At 35.5% G+C, this 18,290-nt stretch overlaps 1 protein-coding gene across 1 annotated transcript in view; it reads left to right on the top strand.

Moving 5' to 3' along the window:
• The window catches only part of GPR158 (G protein-coupled receptor 158), a 446,391-nt gene that overhangs the window by 237,569 nt on the left and 190,532 nt on the right, over positions 1-18,290 (top strand). Inside the window, exon 5 of the mRNA XM_069086327.1 lies at positions 12,284-12,352. Within this exon, the coding sequence (XP_068942428.1) occupies positions 12,284-12,352 (69 nt within the window). The remainder of the gene's footprint in view (positions 1-12,283; positions 12,353-18,290) is intronic.

Below are 18,290 nucleotides of genomic sequence, written 5' to 3' on the forward strand. Positions count from 1 at the left end.
TGGAAATATATATTGATTTTTATAGTACATCACTATGTAACAGCAAGAGCAAAGATGGCATTTTACTGTATTGGCAATAAAGCAAACCAAGAATTTGTGCACACCTACATTGCTTTGGAAAACATAGCTAAGACAAACAGGGTAGGGGTATTTTATTACAACTGGCTCCTTATTTTGAGTAATCCTTTTTTATGGAAAACTTTTACATTTAATACCTAAGTTGAAGTTGCTTGTAAGGTGAAAGTTTACCAACATGTGTCATTTCAAATATAGACCAAAACAATAAAATTCAATTAGAGAAAAATTACCCTATATAAGAAATCTACAACTCCCTCCATGTTGTTTATTTTTGGAGAAAAAGGCTTCAGAATCTCATGTTTTCTAAGTATTATTTTGCAATCTGAGAGACAGGGCCAGCCTTGGAGTCAGGATTCTTGTACTCAAGACTGGATTCTGAAGCATACAGGTCTGGTCAATATGAGCAAGTCATCTAGCCTCACAATATCTCAGACAACTCCATAAAAGTACAAAGTAGAAATGAATTTGCTGATGTGTGCCAATGGGAGAAGTTTATACTGTTGATAATATATCTACACTGCTTTGAAAAATAGGCAAACATTAGATGTAGATGTAGTTACAAGTATACCTTGCTTTAAGTATTGGGAGTTTTCCTGGAATATATGGATCATTGTTTCTTAAAAAGGGAATCTTCTTAAATAAGTGTATGGGATTCTTGAATTTTGGATTTTAGAATTCTATTGTGAATCCTACTCTAAATGATTTTTTTTTATGTAAAGTCATGTTTTTAATATCCTGGTTAGAATGAAATACAATTCTGTCAGTACACAGATTTGCATATATGTGCACATATATTTGTGCATATTATATTTGCTTTTGTGGATCAGCATAATAAACTGTCTATATAATAATAGCTTACATTTGCATAGTACTGGAAGATTTGCAGGGTACTAAGGCTGACTAGCAAACAGGCAGAAAAGGAGACTGACCAGTTTCTTGGTGGTTTTATGGATGACAGGGAAGCCTCACTGCTCTGCTGTCCTATTTCTTGGCAAATGTTTAAAATTTCAGTTGGTGCTTCTTGTGATTAGATTGTTATTTACATTAAAATGAAAATGTTCCATGAGAGGGGCAAACCTTTGAGTTACTATCAGTCATTTACATGTTTGAATGTGTTTATGGGATCCTTCTCTGAGAGTAGATTTTTGACAGAAACGTGAAAGCATCGGGTACTGGAGGAAACAGAAAAGCAGAACTGCTACTGAAAAAAGGAAAAGGGGACAGGATGACAAACTAGAGATACTAAAAATCATTTTCTTCTTCACAATTTAGCCTAGGGCTGCTCATATCCTCCTTCCTTTGTTAATTGTTCCTAAAACCTGCTATTCTGCATTTCTAACCTCTTCCAGCTTTAAAAATATAGCCAAGAAACAAAGAAAGACTAACAATGAAGTGAAGGCAGACCAAGGGGAGGGTAGAACTGTTGTTCTGATACCCTGGATCCCAATGTTCCACCTACACTACATGCTGTGAAATCTGGCAGCTTCCTTAGTGTTCAAACTGCTGCCTAAAAGAGAATAAAAAGGGTGAAAAAAGAGAAAAATTACTTATTTAGATTCATCCCAAAAGGTTCAAGGATCCAACTGAAGATAAAAGATGCTGTAACTATGATTAGACAGTTATTTGATTAAAAGATTCTTTCTTGAAAAACATATATGGGAGCTTGAGTTTTTAGGGGTATGGGATTTTGTATCTTGTAAGCAGGAAGGAAGACTAGACCTCCTAAATACCCCATCACTATTTCTTTGGCATGATAGTCAGTTGAAAGGAATATGGGAAATGTATATGTCCCCTGCTCCTGAAACATAATATTCCATCTCCTATCTCTTTGTCTTTTCACTGGTCATCTCTTATGCATGTAATACATTCCCTCCTCATCTCTGCATCAGAGGGTCCTTCTTTTCCTTTAAGATGCACCATCTTCTGCATGAACCTTTTCCTGATCCTTCAATTTCTATCTTCCCAGACTACCTACTTTATATATTTTGCGTGCAAATTTAATTTTGTGTATTTCTATAAGCACTTATGGTCTCCCCTATTAGAATGTGAGCTTCATCAAATTAGGGATTGTTTGATTATTTGTACTTGTGTTCTTAATCAGCACAATATATGGCATGTAGTAGACACTGGTATTGATTGATTAGGCAACTTGAATGATTGCACAGTTTCTACCAATTCCTTAAAAAATATTCATCAACCTGTAAATCCAGATTCCCCAAGAAAAAGCTTGCCATAATTTCTGATGACAATGACCTGGTCTTGAATTGTACTCATAAGCCCCTTCATTTCCAAACAGAAACATGTATGGCTTCATCATTTTTTTGATGCTTTGTGTCAATGTATAATTGGTTGAGTTCATTTTGATATTGTTTGTAAAGTCCTTTTGGTCTGGTTCTTTAATCCTAGCTCTTTAACAGACTCTATCTAGACGGAAACCGGCATTGTTTATATTGAATATGTCAAATGGCCTGTACCAACTGTGCTGATTGCCACATTTGCTATTGATTTATAAAGTGGTATCTCTTTGTTCCAGAAGTATTTCTGTAAGTTGTTACCATATTTATTATGTTATCTGAGATCATCTATCAATCCTCTTCCAATTTTTGACAAGGAAGTATTAATCTTTTTAAAGCTAGCTGAGTTTGGGTGATAAACCCTTTAAGATTAATGTGGGTTTTTGTTTGGTTATTAGTTATTATCTAGATCAGTTAATATCCACTTTATTCTTCCAAAAGTGTGAGACAAATATTGTAACTGTGATAATTGCTCTCAACCTGCTATTCCTATTGAGTCTTGACTTTGGGATACCAATAAGTCTCCTGGCAAACACTGCTGTAGCTTCTTCCTAGATAACTTTATGCTTATTATATTTTGCATGAAGAAGACCAAGGAATTAGTCAGTTGCAGCTTCATCTATTGGTTCTGTTTGACCTCTGAATTCAATCTCAAAACCTTTACTCTCTATTTTTCCTTGGTGTGCATATTGAATCCAACTGACATTTAGATGTTGCTGAAGAAAGTTTCTGGAAGATTATGATGCTGTTTGATGTGTTTTTCAGTGGAGCTGTATAATGTCATCCATGTACATTAAGTGATTAATTCAAAGTTATAGTGCAATTCACTTGACTTGGAAACTATACATGGTTATTTTCAGGAGATATGATATTAAGATTCAGGTGAGTTAGAATCATAGCAGTCTAAATCAATTATCCTTTAAATATAGAATAGTTTTCTATTAAGACATTACTCTAAAATTCTTACTATAATTGCTTCTGTGTTATATATTTGCAATAGATGAATGATGTATGAGCCTGAATAAAAAAATTTTGTGGTAATCAATAGAAGTGTCATTCATATTATGGTGCTATTGGGAAACTTTTCCAAAAATTAGAAATTATAATTAAATAACAATTTGCTTCATATACTTTGCTGTATGTGTTGTAGGTGCTTTTGAAAGGACTACATAACCATGCACAATAATTGTTCCATAACTTTGGAGAGTCATTGGTGTTTTAATTTTTTGGATATATATGACATGACTTTTGTTAAGAAAGGTAGGATCAGGCTTGTGTTTGAGACTAAACTAGTAAAGTGCTTTGCTAATGTTCCATTAAACCCATGAAGAAGCAAATAATAATAGTAACAATAATGCTGATGATGATAACTAACATTTACATAGTGCTTTAAGGGCTGTGAAGTTCTCTACAAATATTATCTCTTATTTGATCCTCATAACAGAGGTAGGTTCTATTATTATGCCCATTTTACAGATGAAGAAACTGAGGTATATCAAGTTTAAATGACTTGGCCAATATCATAAAACTGCTAATGTCTAAAATCAGTTTGAGCTTGAGTCTTCCTGATGCTAGACCCAGCGGTCTAACCATTGTTCCACCCAGCTGCCTCTAGTGCTTATGATGTTCTAAGCAATAGATATACAAAGAAAGACAAAAACATATTTCCTGCTCTCAGGAAACTCACATTCAACATGCAAATTAAGTATGCAAATGCAAGTTATATAGAGTAATGAAAAGTAATATCTATAAAGATTTTTATTTATTTATTTTTAGTTTACAACATTCAATTCCACAAGCTTTGGAGTTCCAAATTTTCTCCCCCTCCTTTCCCTTCCCCTTCCCCAAGATGATATGTAATCTGATATAGGCTCTACATATACATTCACATTAAACATATTTTCACATTAGTCATGTTGCAAAGAAGAATTATAATCAATGAAATGAACCACAAGAAAGAAGAAACAAAGCAAAACAAAATAGAGCAAGCAAGTAGAATGCTTCTATCTGCATTCAGACTCTGTGATTCTTTCTCTGTATGTGGATTGCATTTTCCATCATGAGCCTTTTGGAGTTGTCTTAGAACTTTGCATTTCTGAGAAGAGCCTAGTCTATCAAAATTAGTCATCACACAAAGTGGTTGTAACTGTATACAATGTTCTACTGATCTGCTCACTTCACTTAGCATTAGTTTGCATAAGTCTTTGCAGTTTTTACTGAAGTCCACATGCTCATCATTTCTTATAGCACAGTAGTATTCCATTACACTCATATATCACAACTTGTTCAGCCACTCACCAATTAATGGGCATCCCTTCAATTTCCAGTTCTTTGCCACCACAAAAAACTGCTATAAATATTTTTGTACATGTGAGTCATTTTACCATTTGTATGATCTCTGCGGGATACAGCCCTAGAAGTGGCATTGCTGGGTCAAAGAGTATGTACATTTTTATAGCCGTTTGGACATAGTTCCAAATTGTTTTCCAAAATGGTTGGATCAGTTCAGAACTCCTCCAAAAATGCATTAGTGTCCCAATTTTCCCACATCTTCTCCAGCATTTATAATTTTGCTGTTTTGTCATGTTACCCACTTTGACAGGTGTGATGTGGTAACTAAGAGTTGTTTTGATTTGCATTTCTCTAATCAATGGTGATCTAGAGCATTTTTTCATATGACTATAGATATCTTTAATTTCTTCCTCTGAAAACTGCCCGTTTATATCCTTTGATCATTTATCAATTGGGGAATGACTTGTATTCTTATAAATGTGCCTCATTTCTCTATATATTTTAGAAATGAGAACTTTATCAGAGACACTGATTGTAAAAATTCTTTCCCAGTTTTCTGCTTCCCTTCTAAATCTTGGTTGCATTGGCTTTATTGTACAAAAACTTTAATGAAAGGTAATCATATTAGGGTAGGCCTGTGGGGAAAGGAACAGGAAAGGACTCATGCAGAGTGTGGGATTTGTGCTATATTGAATGGAGATGGGGAAAGTAGGAGTTAGGAGGTAGGAGATGGAATACCATGTGTGAGGAGCAGCTAGTAGGGCAGTGCAACTAGAAGAAAGTATGGGAACTCTTGGAAAGTTTGGAGGACACAAGTTTATGGAGAGCCAAACAGGATTTTGTGTTTGTCCTTGGAAGGAGCTTTTGGATACTAAGAAACCCCATCTTTTAGATCAGATGGACTACATATTAACTTAGCTATTCATACTCTAAATGTGAGACCTTTTCAAATGACCAATAGATTCCTACAGTTAGAAATCAAACAAATCAATTCTGATATTCTTTTTATAAATGAAAACAGAATATAAAAAGAAGTTTCAGCTAAATGGAAGGAAAGCTTAAAGGAATTTAGAGAATAAAATAAATGTGGTAGAGTTTGGTTTTATCACCAATCCAAAGGCAATAAAGCATATTGTTTCACGGGCTGCTTGGCCATCTTATGCTACAAGTCTCATGATAAGCACTTGTAAAAAGACTTGGAAAGATCACTGCATCTTTTTCTTCAATATCTATTGCAGTGAATAAACAGACTTTCTATAAGTAATTTGATAATACTGTCCAACCTAAACTAATTATTGTAATGATTGTAATTTCTGTGACTTCAACACAAAGGTTGATCTAGGGGAGAATGGCAAAAAAACATTTAAAAATATGTTGGAAAATGTGGATACAGATTAAGAAATAGATGAAAAACTTTTTGACTATATAGAAATTTCACACCTAAATATCACAAATATTTTCTTCACTTAGGGTGTCAGGAGGGTCTGAACATAATGACCACTAAATAATATCACAAAAATGAAATTGATTATATTTTAACAGGGAGGAAATGACTGATTATTGTTATAAGACTATTTTCTGAATCAGTGGGTGAATAGTCTACCAACTTCTTAATGTGAAGATTAACATCAATACCAACTAAGAATAAATAATAAAAATGAGAAGACATGGAGTTAAATTAAAGCAACTCCAAATTGACCTATTTAAACAAGCTATTGTTGAAAATTGGCATATGAGTAGATATTGACACAGACATTTCTTAGGGAACTTTAACTTATGTAAGTCTATTACCACCATGAAGGGAATAAAAGCATTCCCTAGAAACACCCTCATTCAGCAAACAATCTCCTCGCCAGGAGGGTAGAAATGACAGTAAGGGGAAATAACAGTTTTGAGTATAAACTTATTTGCAAAATTTTATGAAGGAGAATGGTGGGAAATTATGAGCAGTATCACCTGATAAAACATAAAGAATTAAAAGGATAAAGAACAAATTTACAAAAAACTTCTTAAGAGACTCACTTAATCCAGATCATCCTGTGGGGATTTAAGGAAGAAACTAAGTAGGATAACAAACCTATGGAAAGCAGAAAAGATCCATCAGTATTTCTTCAATAACAAATTATTTTCTTCCTTAATAACAGTGGAGCTACCCCAATGGACTCTAAGGGTGGTCTATGAGAAAATAGACCTAATCCTAAGAAATACAAAAATGAGAAGAACAGATAGGCCATATCAAATATATATAGAAGTCATGCTAAACGAGACATAATTTTGAGTTCAATTAGGAGACTGAGTCTGAATATACCAAACTTGTTGAAAACAATCTCAAATGTTATTAATACTTAAAAAAAATTGAGAAAATATCAAGTAGAAACTCTTGAATATACTTTCCCATCTCTACATAAGGTGACAATTTCATTGTGCAATGGAGACATTTTTATAAACATGTAAGAAGAGACAAAGTAGGCTTTAATAAATGATATTCTATAGCAGACAACATACTTATAATCACACAATTGTTGGAGAAATGCAGGGCATAAAAGATCTCACTGTAGTTATTGTTTGTTGACTAATAGAACAGACACATATTTATTTGATTAGGTAGAGGAAAGTAAGACTTTAAAGTTGCCACCAGGATTCCTCTCATACCTATTCTAGAATCATACAAAATTTCTTAAACTATATAACAGAGAAAATTTTATTCCTTGACTCTTTGATTAATAGCATCAGGCAAGATATAAAAAGGGGAGACAAAAGGTTGACAAAGATATTTGTCACCATCATGGAAGATATCCACCACAAAATCCTTACTGAAGAATGGTTTTCTTTATAGATAGTGAAGTTTTCCTGGTGCTTCTTTTTATAGATGTATTCTGCTAATTGCATCAAACTTCATATTATTGCAATGACTTCTGCATTACATTTAGAATTATTCAAGGGACTGGCCTATATAGAGGAAGAACAAGAAGGAGGAAGAAGAGGAAGAGAAAGAGGAAGAGGAGGAGGAGAAAAAGGAGAAGAAAAAGAGGAGGAATAAAAGGAGAGGAAGAAGAAACAAGTTGAAGAATACCTTTTGTTCAGATTATGCCACACAATTGGATAGATAGCTCTTCAAACTTGTCCTTTAGTATGTATACACACATACAAATGCACACACCAGATATATACGCATATATGTATGTATGTCTTGGATAGACAATGAATGGAAAATGATAGACAATTTTGGCAATGAACCCTAGTTCATTCAACCCAGATTTGAATAGGTGGTAGATAAAAATGCATTTGAAAAATTACAAAATCATAGTGTGTTCAATGACTCCACAAGCTTTTCTCTGAAATAGAGGACCACATTTTTTTTAACTCAGTGATACAATAGTATTGTAAAATATGTGATAATATTAATATATAATACTATTCTCTCAAGAATTAAAGTTAATTGTAACTCAAATTGCATAGAAAAGACTCAGGGTAGAATAAAAAGGCTGTAGCCCATTAGTATGAAGAACTGCACACCAATTGCTGTTTAAATATATATCATCTAAGACTAATAAGATGAGAAGAGAGGCCAATCACAGAGAATAAAGGATCATAGATGGACATGCCATTTTCATGTATTTCTTTGCTATTCCCATAATGTCTCAAAATTTAGAAGAAAACTTGTAGTATGTTGGGTAAATAACACCCTCATGGAAGATTTACAGGAAGACATGGGCTGGAACCCACCCAATCCCCTTTGTTTCTAAAAAAAAATACAATGCACTTTTTTGTATATATTTTTACAGACTTGTATGGATACATGTTGTATTGACCTCAAGGGCAGGGATTATTTCATTTTTGTCTTTATAACCTTAGCACTTGGTATAGTTCCTGGCATTCAATAAGTTTTTAATAAATGCTTCCTAACTAATTGATTGACAAAAGTTACATGGAACGAGAAAGTATTGTAAGCACTTGCATGACTCTGAGCCGATTCTTTCCCTTCTATTGATCTCTAATTTGGTCCCCTCAGTCCCTAGTTTTCTGGTTTGGAAAATGAAAAAGTTAGACAAACTGATTCCTGTTTCCTGAAAGCTTTTATATTCCATAATTCTATGAACCTAAATATGGAATGAAGACTAATTTTATTTCAGTTTTCTCTGCCTTGACCATATGCCACAACTATGATGACCCTCTTGATGCTAAAATACTTTCTGGAAAAAAATAGAAATGATTGCACACCCACTAGGATGTCTGGCCAGTTTTAATTGACCACATGCTGAATTTGGACAGTTGTCCTTTGACCTCTGTATCTACTTCTGATTTGTTCTTCATCTTTTCCCCATAGTGCTTCTGAACACTAAATAGCTTAACAAAGTCTGCCAATTCTCTGTTCTCACCCATCTGTCAGATGGTTCATAAAAATGCTGAACAGCAGTCTCTAGAGACCACCCAACTCCCAACTTCTTTTCATGACAATTTTTTCTTCTCCTTGCTTCTAGCTTTTTGATGTGTTAGTCTTTCATCATGTGGGTATTCCTTTATGGTCTCTTTTTTGTGACTTTGCCCATCCAGTTAAGAAAAAAATCCATCACATCTGCTTATTCACCTATCACACAATCGGTTCTTTCTGAAAATGATTCCATTTAGAGAATCCTGCAAAATCATGATAGGCTGCTCTGTTTTTGGATAAAATTCTAGTGCTTTCTAACCTTGGCCAAATACTTTCTAAAGTCACAGGATATGAGAAAACTAAAACATTGCCAGTATTTTGCTTTTTAGACCAAAAGAATTTGTTGGATTTGCTAGGCAGTGTGAATCGAAAATTCCCAGAAAACAGCTGTACTATTTCACCAGAGATATTTGATGATTCCCCAGAGACAAAAAAGAAAAAAAAGTAAATGTCTTCCTTTCACCAGAAGGTGTGAGATATTCCCAGTAGAAATCAAGGACATTATAAAAGATTGCTTTATTCTTTGGGAAAAAAACAACCCTCAATTTTCCCTTCCTTTTGACCTCTTCCTCTCACTTGACTTACTGTGTGCTTCAGTTCTAGATAAATGTGCTTAATACTTTAACTACTTTTCATCTGATCAAGTGAGAATCAAAAAGTAATCCAGCTTGAAGTAATCTCACTGATAATTTAGAGTCCAACCTCTCGATTTTTACAGATAAGGGAACTGAGTCTTATAAAGGGAAAATAACTTATTTAGAGTGTCACAGCTAGGTAATAGAGCCAGAACTCAAATCTGAACCTCCTGTCACTTGGTCTTATACTGCCCAGAGCTTGCTCTATACTCTTCCACTCAGCATTGTCTCTACCATCCCTAGAAACCTCTTACTCTAAGTACTTTCCACTATGTGGCCTCTCTCTTTTATTGGATTCCTCCTTCAGAAAAGCCATTTAAGGCCAGTCATGTCTCAATACTCTGCAGACTACTCTGCTCCAGGCTTCTCTGCTATGTCCTGAATGAGGTGCCTTCATCTCCCTCTGCCTCTCTTTCCCAGCTTCCTTTTATGTGTTGTCTTTCCTCTTTAGAATGTAAGCTCCTTGAGGGCAGGGACTGTCTTTCTTTCTGCTTGGATTTGTATTCCCAGTGCTTAGCACAGTATCTTGAATACAGTAAGAGCTTCATAAATACTTGTTGGCTCCCTGGTTCATTCTTTCATCTACATCAGGTTTTTCCTTTGCAGCATCTATAATTTTCATACTGAAGATTATGGAATTTATAAATTGACTTTGAGATAATTCCATTAATAACATGTAAAACACTTCATAATCATCTTGATTCTCTGACTTGTAGGTAGGGAAAATAATCTGGTGCTATGAGAGGAATTTGAGACTAATAGCAAGAGAGCCCTGATTTTTCTGCTGCTTGTAATCTGTATGACCTTGGATAAACCACTCAACTATGTGTCTCAACTTTCTTAGCTATTAAAAATTGAGGAGAAAACATTTCCCAGTACTTTTTGCATTCGGGACAACCCAAGCATTCTATTGCTTTTCTGCTAACAGGTTGTAGATGATAATTATATTTAACAAATCATGTTGAAATCACACTATTCTTTCCAAGGCAATTGCCATATTGGAAACTCCACAGTCTAAAAGATCAGAAGAAAATCAAAGATAACTTTTCAAAGAAAGCAATAATTTATAGTATGGAAGCCCCTGATCTCTGTGACAGACATTCTGCACAACTAAATGACACCAATATGGAAATCTGGCAAGGTCCAAATTCAGGTTTCCAGAAGAGAAAATGAGATTTTCTTCTCCTTCTCACTTATCTGCGTTTTTTTTTAAAGTGAAACTTTAAAATTGGGTTTGCGTCTTCTTTATAGACCACTACCATCTTCTCTTTCTTCTGTAGAATTGTGAATTTTAAGCTATTTTGAAAGGCATTCCTTTTAAGTAAGACAATTACTTCAGCAATTGATTTTCTTGTCACTACATATGTGCCCTTAGGTAAGTCACATTCTCTGGGCCTCAATTTTCTTCATTGTGAAAAAAGATAGTTGTATTAGAAAACTTTAAGGTCTTTTTCATCTATAAATCATTGATCTTGTGACTACAGACAAGTCACCTTTGATGTTTCACTTGTGAAAACACAAGAAAACTGGAATGCTGTGATTATAATTTGATTTTGTTCTTTGTTGACACGTTTACTGGGTAATGATAGTTCAACTTATTGAAACACGTTTTATGGTTGGAACATGAAATCCATGTTTCTTTTTTGCCTCACAGCTCTAAGCACACTGCTGTGGGAAGATACTTCTGTCTGAATTTAGTAAAAAAAAAAAAAAAGGTTAAAAGTGTTAAGTACCCTTACACTTAGCCAGACTTCAAATATTTGGGGCCTTTAATTTTTCTCTTGGCTTATTCCTTTGGATTTTGTAGGGAGAGTAAAGTTTATGCCTATTTGCAAGGGAGAAGAGGCAACTTTGCTATTTAATGGAATTTGAAATTCACATGTGGAAGCTCTGTTGGTGTGTTGGATGAAATTTTAGGATGCTGTGAGATGGAAGCATTAAGACGGTATCATGTTGTTCCCTCATGTTAATTCATCAGATTTTGGGGAAATGATTTGTGCATAAAGCTCATTATTGGAACAGGAGAGATGTGAGGGTCAAATGTCATAATTTTATAGAATTTCTAGGTTTGAAAGGCCTTGCAGAGTTCTTTCCCATGCCTGACCCCATTTTCTGCTTTGTGTTTCAAGGTGAAGTCATAAGTTTTCACAACCCTGCTTGGCCTTGTATTCAAGTTACACCACCCAAAAATCTTCCTTTAAAATTCATCTATATAAAAGTCTTCTCAGTAAGTTAAGTGACCATGGTCTAGTGGAGAGAATACTGGACACAGAATCAGGACAGCTACATTCCTTTCCTGGCTCTGACATTTTGTAGCTGAGTGACCTAGACAAGAAACTTAACTACTCTGTCAAATGGGGATATTCATCTATCTTATTTGGTAAAACTAACAAAAATCTTGTGAAAATTGGGCTTTTCAAACCTTAAGAAACCAATAGAAAGATGAACTATTACTTTGTGGAAATATGCTGTTGTAGAGGTTATCTTTGAGTCCTATACTTAATGTATTTCTATGCCTTAAATCACAAATGAGTCTTCTTTGTGTTTTCTAGAGCATCAGAGCATCAGGACTGATCCTATTGGAAACAATTCTTTTTGGGTCTCTGCTACTATACTTTCCGGTGAGTTGCATGATTCTTTTAAATTAATTGTCCATTTTACTTAATGTTAGAAGCACAACGTACTAAAATGTTGATGGTGAAAGATGCCGATTTTAAATATGCATATGGTCAAACTTGGGTACCCGTTCTCGTATATATGTAAACAAAGCAACCCCCAAATCAATAAATCCTGTGGGTCTGCTTCTGCTCCAAACTGTAGCTTATAAACTCCTCCAGCAATGACTTTAGTTTTTTTTCTAATCATCCTGAGTATACAATTAATTAAAAGCCAAATGTGTTTTGTGAAATAGTATAGTAAGAAAAGTTAAAATGTAATGTTTCCCAAATAAACATGCCATCAAGAGGAAAGTGAATTCACATGGACTCTCTGAATTATCTGAATGATACACATATACATACTCAGGGGTCATTAGGTGGCCCATTTGCATGGGGGCAGCTCACATCTTGGATACTGAGGGACCACTGATGTCTTCTGGTGTGGTCATTAGACCACTTCTTTCCCTGGGCATAATTCCTGCTAGGTATGGCATCTCTACCAGGGCTTTGCCTCACTGATCTTGTGGTGGTTGCCAGACAAAGGCAGGTAGTCTTAGGTGATTATCTCTCTGTTTGCCATGTGGTATCTCCATTGGGCATGTTGCTCTATACAACTCCATTGGTCTAACGATGATAATTGGTGACTCAGTCTCAGTTGAGTATTGCCCTACATCTCTCTTGAGGTGGTTGGTGTCTGATGGTCTTTGTAGTTTCTGTGGGGAATTATTTCAGGCTGGTAGGTTTGGGCTTGTCTCTCCAAGATCATAGTATGATCATATCAGCTATTATTTGCCAGTGGCTGGACTTTTGTCCCATTAAAAGTAGGTTGGCAACTCCCCAGTTGTAACCAGTTGGGAGAACTCTGTTACATATAAAGTGAGAATTATAGTAATTCTGATGATTGATGGTGATATCAGCTACAACAATAGCAGTGTGGCACCATGGAAAGATAATTGGATTTTGTTATGGTTGGAACATAAAATTCATGTTTCTTTTCTAGGTGGAGATCAGTATCTTCTCTTATAGATAACTGCCTAAGTCAGGATTAAACATTCCTAAACTCATTTAAATGAATTTGAACCAGAAAAAAAGATAAACTGAGAAGGAAGAGCTTTATTCTACCTACCTAAACTGTATTCCTGCCATGATTGTGCATATCTATAAATAGTAAAGCCCCTATGCTTTGGTACTGTATCTTGGCTAGACCCCAAACAGCATTATCTTTCTACACATGGGAAAACAGATATTTTAACTGTATATTTTATATTTTAACTGTATGCAACCCACAACACTTTTGAGTGAAACCTGAACCAGATTAAAATGTAGTTCTTATATAATTTTAATGTGTTGCTATATTAATAGAAATATATAAATAGGTAGATTTCTAAGTCAGTATGTGACCCACAGAGATATTTATGCATGATTCAGTGGTCCCTGTTTCTATTTGAATTTGACACTGCTGGTCTAGTTGTTTATTATTCTCCAACTACTTCATGTAATGTCATTACCTAGCAAAGTTGCATATATTATATTGCAATACTTTTATTTTATTTAATTATATTCCAGTTTCAACCAAATTGATAATTGTCTTAGTCTAGTAAGTAGGGAGAGAGAGATGGTGGCCTTAACCATCTAGAAGGTCTGGGGTTCAAGTCCTTCCTTTGACATATATTTCCTGTGACCTTGGACAAGTCATAAAATAGGGGTAACAATACCTGTTGTATGTACCTAGGGGAATATCGGCTCCAAACACATATGCCCACCTACCAAATAGTTTCTTTGCATGGAGACTTCTTAGCTCTAATACTTCATGTGAGTTTCAATTGAGATGAAATAGGTAAAATTCTTTATATACTTTAATTTACTTTATAAAGGTCATTTACTACTATCACTTTTGGCTAAAGCTGTGATTTAATATGCACAGGGAACTCTTGGTAAAGAACTTCTGATTAATACCCTTAGAACTGACTACAATAATGTGAAGTTAAGTGATACACCTACAGTAACATAGCTACTATGTCAGAATCTGGATCCCAGATCTTGGACCCCACTTCTTTCTGACAGTGAGGCTTACTCTCTATTTACTATGCTTTGCTCCATTTCATTACTGTCATTGTTATTATTCTCATTATATTTTTCATTTTAAGTTTAAAAAAAATTTGGATACACACCCATCAGTTTGTGAGAACATGAAAAATCACATATTACATGAAAAGAAGTATAGGTTCTGGGTTGAGTGATATAGGATGATACTGCAGTTTTGTATCTTCTTCTATAGGTCATAGGGGAGCCACTGAAGGTTTCTGAATAGTTGGGTGAATGGAAGCTCTTTGGTGCTTCTCAACTCTAAGATGCTCAGAAAGTTAGACAGCAAGGTGAAATGGGGGATGGAGGGAATGGGGATGCTGATACTAGTACAAGTAGAGAATCTGGCTTTCTGAAAAGTTCTTATGGTCCAATTTAAAAAAAAAGTGAAATGTAGCTGAGTGATGTAGTTGCCTACATTGATTTGACTAAATTATGAAATGTGAAATTTTGACATGCAAAACAAGTACTGGAGAAAGTCAGCCTACGTGTTTTGGAATCAAAATATCTTCAAAGCAATACAGACATAGTTTTCTGTTGATATTTGAAGCTAGAAGGGACCTCTAATGTGATCTAGTCCAAATTCTTCATTTTGTTCAGAGAGATTAAGTGAATTGTTTTGTATCACATAAGGAAGGAAAAGCAGAGGCAGGGTTTGGACCCAGGTGCTCTGATTTAAAGTCCAGTTCTCTTTCCATGGTGCCACATTGCAATTATTGTGGTTGATATCACCACCAATCTTCGGCATTATTATAATGTTCACTTTATATGTAGTGGAGTTCTTGTATTAGATACAAACTGACCTGGGACAAGTTGTTGTCCTACTATTGTTCTTTTAATGACTTTTGAAAAGATTTTGTTCTCATCATTGTCATTGTCGTTATTGCTGTTGATTTTGTTCCCTATCTGTGGACACACTAAACATGCCCCAAATTCCATAGGTCAGTACATATTTCCAAGAGCATGATAAAGAGTTGATCATTTGTTATGAGTTGTGCCTTATCCCAGGTAAACAGTAAAGGATCCTGACTTTATTTTCCCTGATTTAGTTTCCATTTGAGAAGTGGTACCTTAGTGAAATGGTTGTACTTTGTACAGGTACAACCTTGTAAGGTTGATTTAAAGTGAAGCATCATCTGATTTCTAGCAAAGCAAAAGCCAGTAGTTGGTTATCCATCCTTTGACCTTAGAAAGACAAACTGACTCAGGCTCTGGATTTTCCTGAGTGAGGGCTGGAGTCTGCGAGAACAGAAAAAAAGCTTTTCTTAAGAAAAAAAGACACTTGAAAGAATCTGAAGTTGCAGAAATATGAATTTCATAGTCATGATCAAAGATCCTTAAGGACTGGATCCATGTTTTGGGGGTGGGGGCTGGGTGGCTAAATCAGTGACTACAATAAAAGAAAGAGCATCATAGTGAAGGAAGGGAAAGGAAATTGCAGAAATCATGAGAACAGCACTTTAGCTCAATAATTTTTAATGTGACCAAGAGAAACAAAATGAGTAAGTGAATATTTACCAAACAAATCTTGCCAACAAGAACATTAAGATATTTCAGAGTATTGATTTTTTATTGAACCTACTGCCTTCTGTCTCTTAATAACTTAGGTCTCTTCTCCATTTCTTTAGGTTACTGCCAGGTAACTTTCAGGCTTACATCTCTGCTTCTCTTTGAACGATGTCCCAAAGAACTAAACCTATTAAGAACTTTCAGTGAATAGATGAAAAAATAATCATAATTCATACTATTTACTTGAATAGGATGACATTTAAAATTTTCTATTTGATGAAGACATAGTTCAAAGGTTGGTAATGTGACACCTGTTTTTGTACAGGAGCAAGAATGGTGTTTGATTTTTAAAGTTTTATTGTATTTAAAAATGTAAAAACCATTCTTATCTCTGTAGTTTGAACAACTGTGATCTAGATTGTTGCAGGAACAGCACAAAATTCAATCAAACAATCAGACTTGGTTAGTGCTAAGATTTCTTTTTTAAGCATTAAATTCTACAGGAGTGAACCAAAAATGAAAAACTGGTTCCATGAAAATAGACTCAGGACAGAAGCTCAGTACTTGGACAAGAAACAAGCTATAGGACCCCAAGTGGGTGCTGACCACATATGTACTATGGTAAGAAAATTTTAGTAATGCTGCCATTTTTAAAGATGACTGTTCACATCACAGGATGGAGCTTGAAGCATTGAGTGGAGACATTAAACTTTAGTTAAGGCTAGTGACAGAAGAATTTCTGACTCCCTCTTATTAACCCCATTGAGTTAAGTTGTGATGTCAATTATATCCCTGGCATTATTTGGTCAGTTTTTGCTCTGTCTGTTCAAAAAAATTCCAGCTTGAAATATCACCTTCAGCTTCATAATTTACTGATCTGTTTATTCACTTACCTGATATAGATCGTCCCCTTCTGATACCAGTTTTTTTGATGTGGAAATTTTTACCGTCTCCTTTGCCCTCTGTAAAAATTCTAATTGAATCTATCTTATGTTGTGCTACATAAGAGTTTTGAAATGCTACTGAGGGGCCACTGGTTTTTGTGTGCCATAGGACTGTACTCTAAGCATATAATTAACCAATTATTAAAATGCCTCTGTGTGTTTATGAGTATGATGGCATCATTATCAGCGAATCCCTGAATATTTTTATATCATTCTGGCACAACGTCAACTCAGCAATCTATTCTTTGTGTAACCCAAGGTGTAATGGATACCATCAGAGAAATGTAGGATAGGGATAGGTCCTGGATCTGTCATCTTATTGGTACAGGGAATTCCTGGATGAGGAAGCTCCTTCTACTGTGCAGTTTGGAACCTTCTCTGCCACTCGTAGTCGTATAGACTTACCCAGACAATTGAGTTTAATAAATCACCTGAGGTCACATACTCAGTATGTCTCAATGAGGGACTTGAATCCAGGAAGCATAAAACAACAACAACAACTAAACCATGTGTCAGTTACTTAGTAAAAGTGAAAGCTAACTTTTGGGGAGCCTGTGAGATTCGTTTAACTCCATATAACCAGAAGGTCATGAGAGTAAGTGAAATGTCTCCAGCACATTGGAGAGAGCTGCTGCTACAGATTTAGGGCAGTACATGGCCAAGTGTCATAGGGGATGGACAGTTGTAGATGATTTGTGATCCATCAGAATTTGGGAGTCACCTCACATGAGTAGTTTCATCCATTTGACCCTAAGTTTGTTTCATTTAGTTTGTTTGACAGACTGAGTCTTCCCCTCTCACTCAGCCTGGGAGGGCAGCAGCCACCCTCAGGTCCATGTCACTGCTGATCTGTTTCCCTCCTTACCTAAGACTAATTAGTCCATCCTTACACAGCCTAGTAACTTCTTGTTTCAAGGATTCACCATCCTGGTGTCAAAATGAATGTCGAGGTCTGATTAGTTTTAGCCCTACTGCAGCTCGGAATTTCTGAGTTCAAGCCATCCACCAACCTTAGCCACCCTGGGATCAGGGATTACATGTGTTCGTGCACGCGCACACACGCACACACACACACACACACACACAGCTATTGTGGGTGGGGAAGAAGCACTTATTAAGCCAGACACTGTGCTAAGTGCTTTACAGATATTCTCTGCCTAGGTTTTATTATCTGTAAAAGAAAAGAGTTGGGCTCACTGATCTAGGTAATACTATCTTCCTATCCCTCCGGCTCACAACCTAGGAGTACTTCTGGATTCTTTACCATCTCTCCCCACCTCCATCCCCATCCAAGCTGTTGACAAAGCCTGTCAATTTCACCTTGCAGCATCTCTCAAAGACATCTCCTTTTCTCCTCTGACACT

The sequence above is a fragment of the Petaurus breviceps genome, unplaced genomic scaffold, assembly GCF_028583685.1.
Source record: "Petaurus breviceps papuanus isolate PSGF00001 unplaced genomic scaffold, PetGlider_PUasm1.0 178, whole genome shotgun sequence".
Lineage (NCBI taxonomy): Eukaryota > Metazoa > Chordata > Mammalia > Diprotodontia > Petauridae > Petaurus > Petaurus breviceps.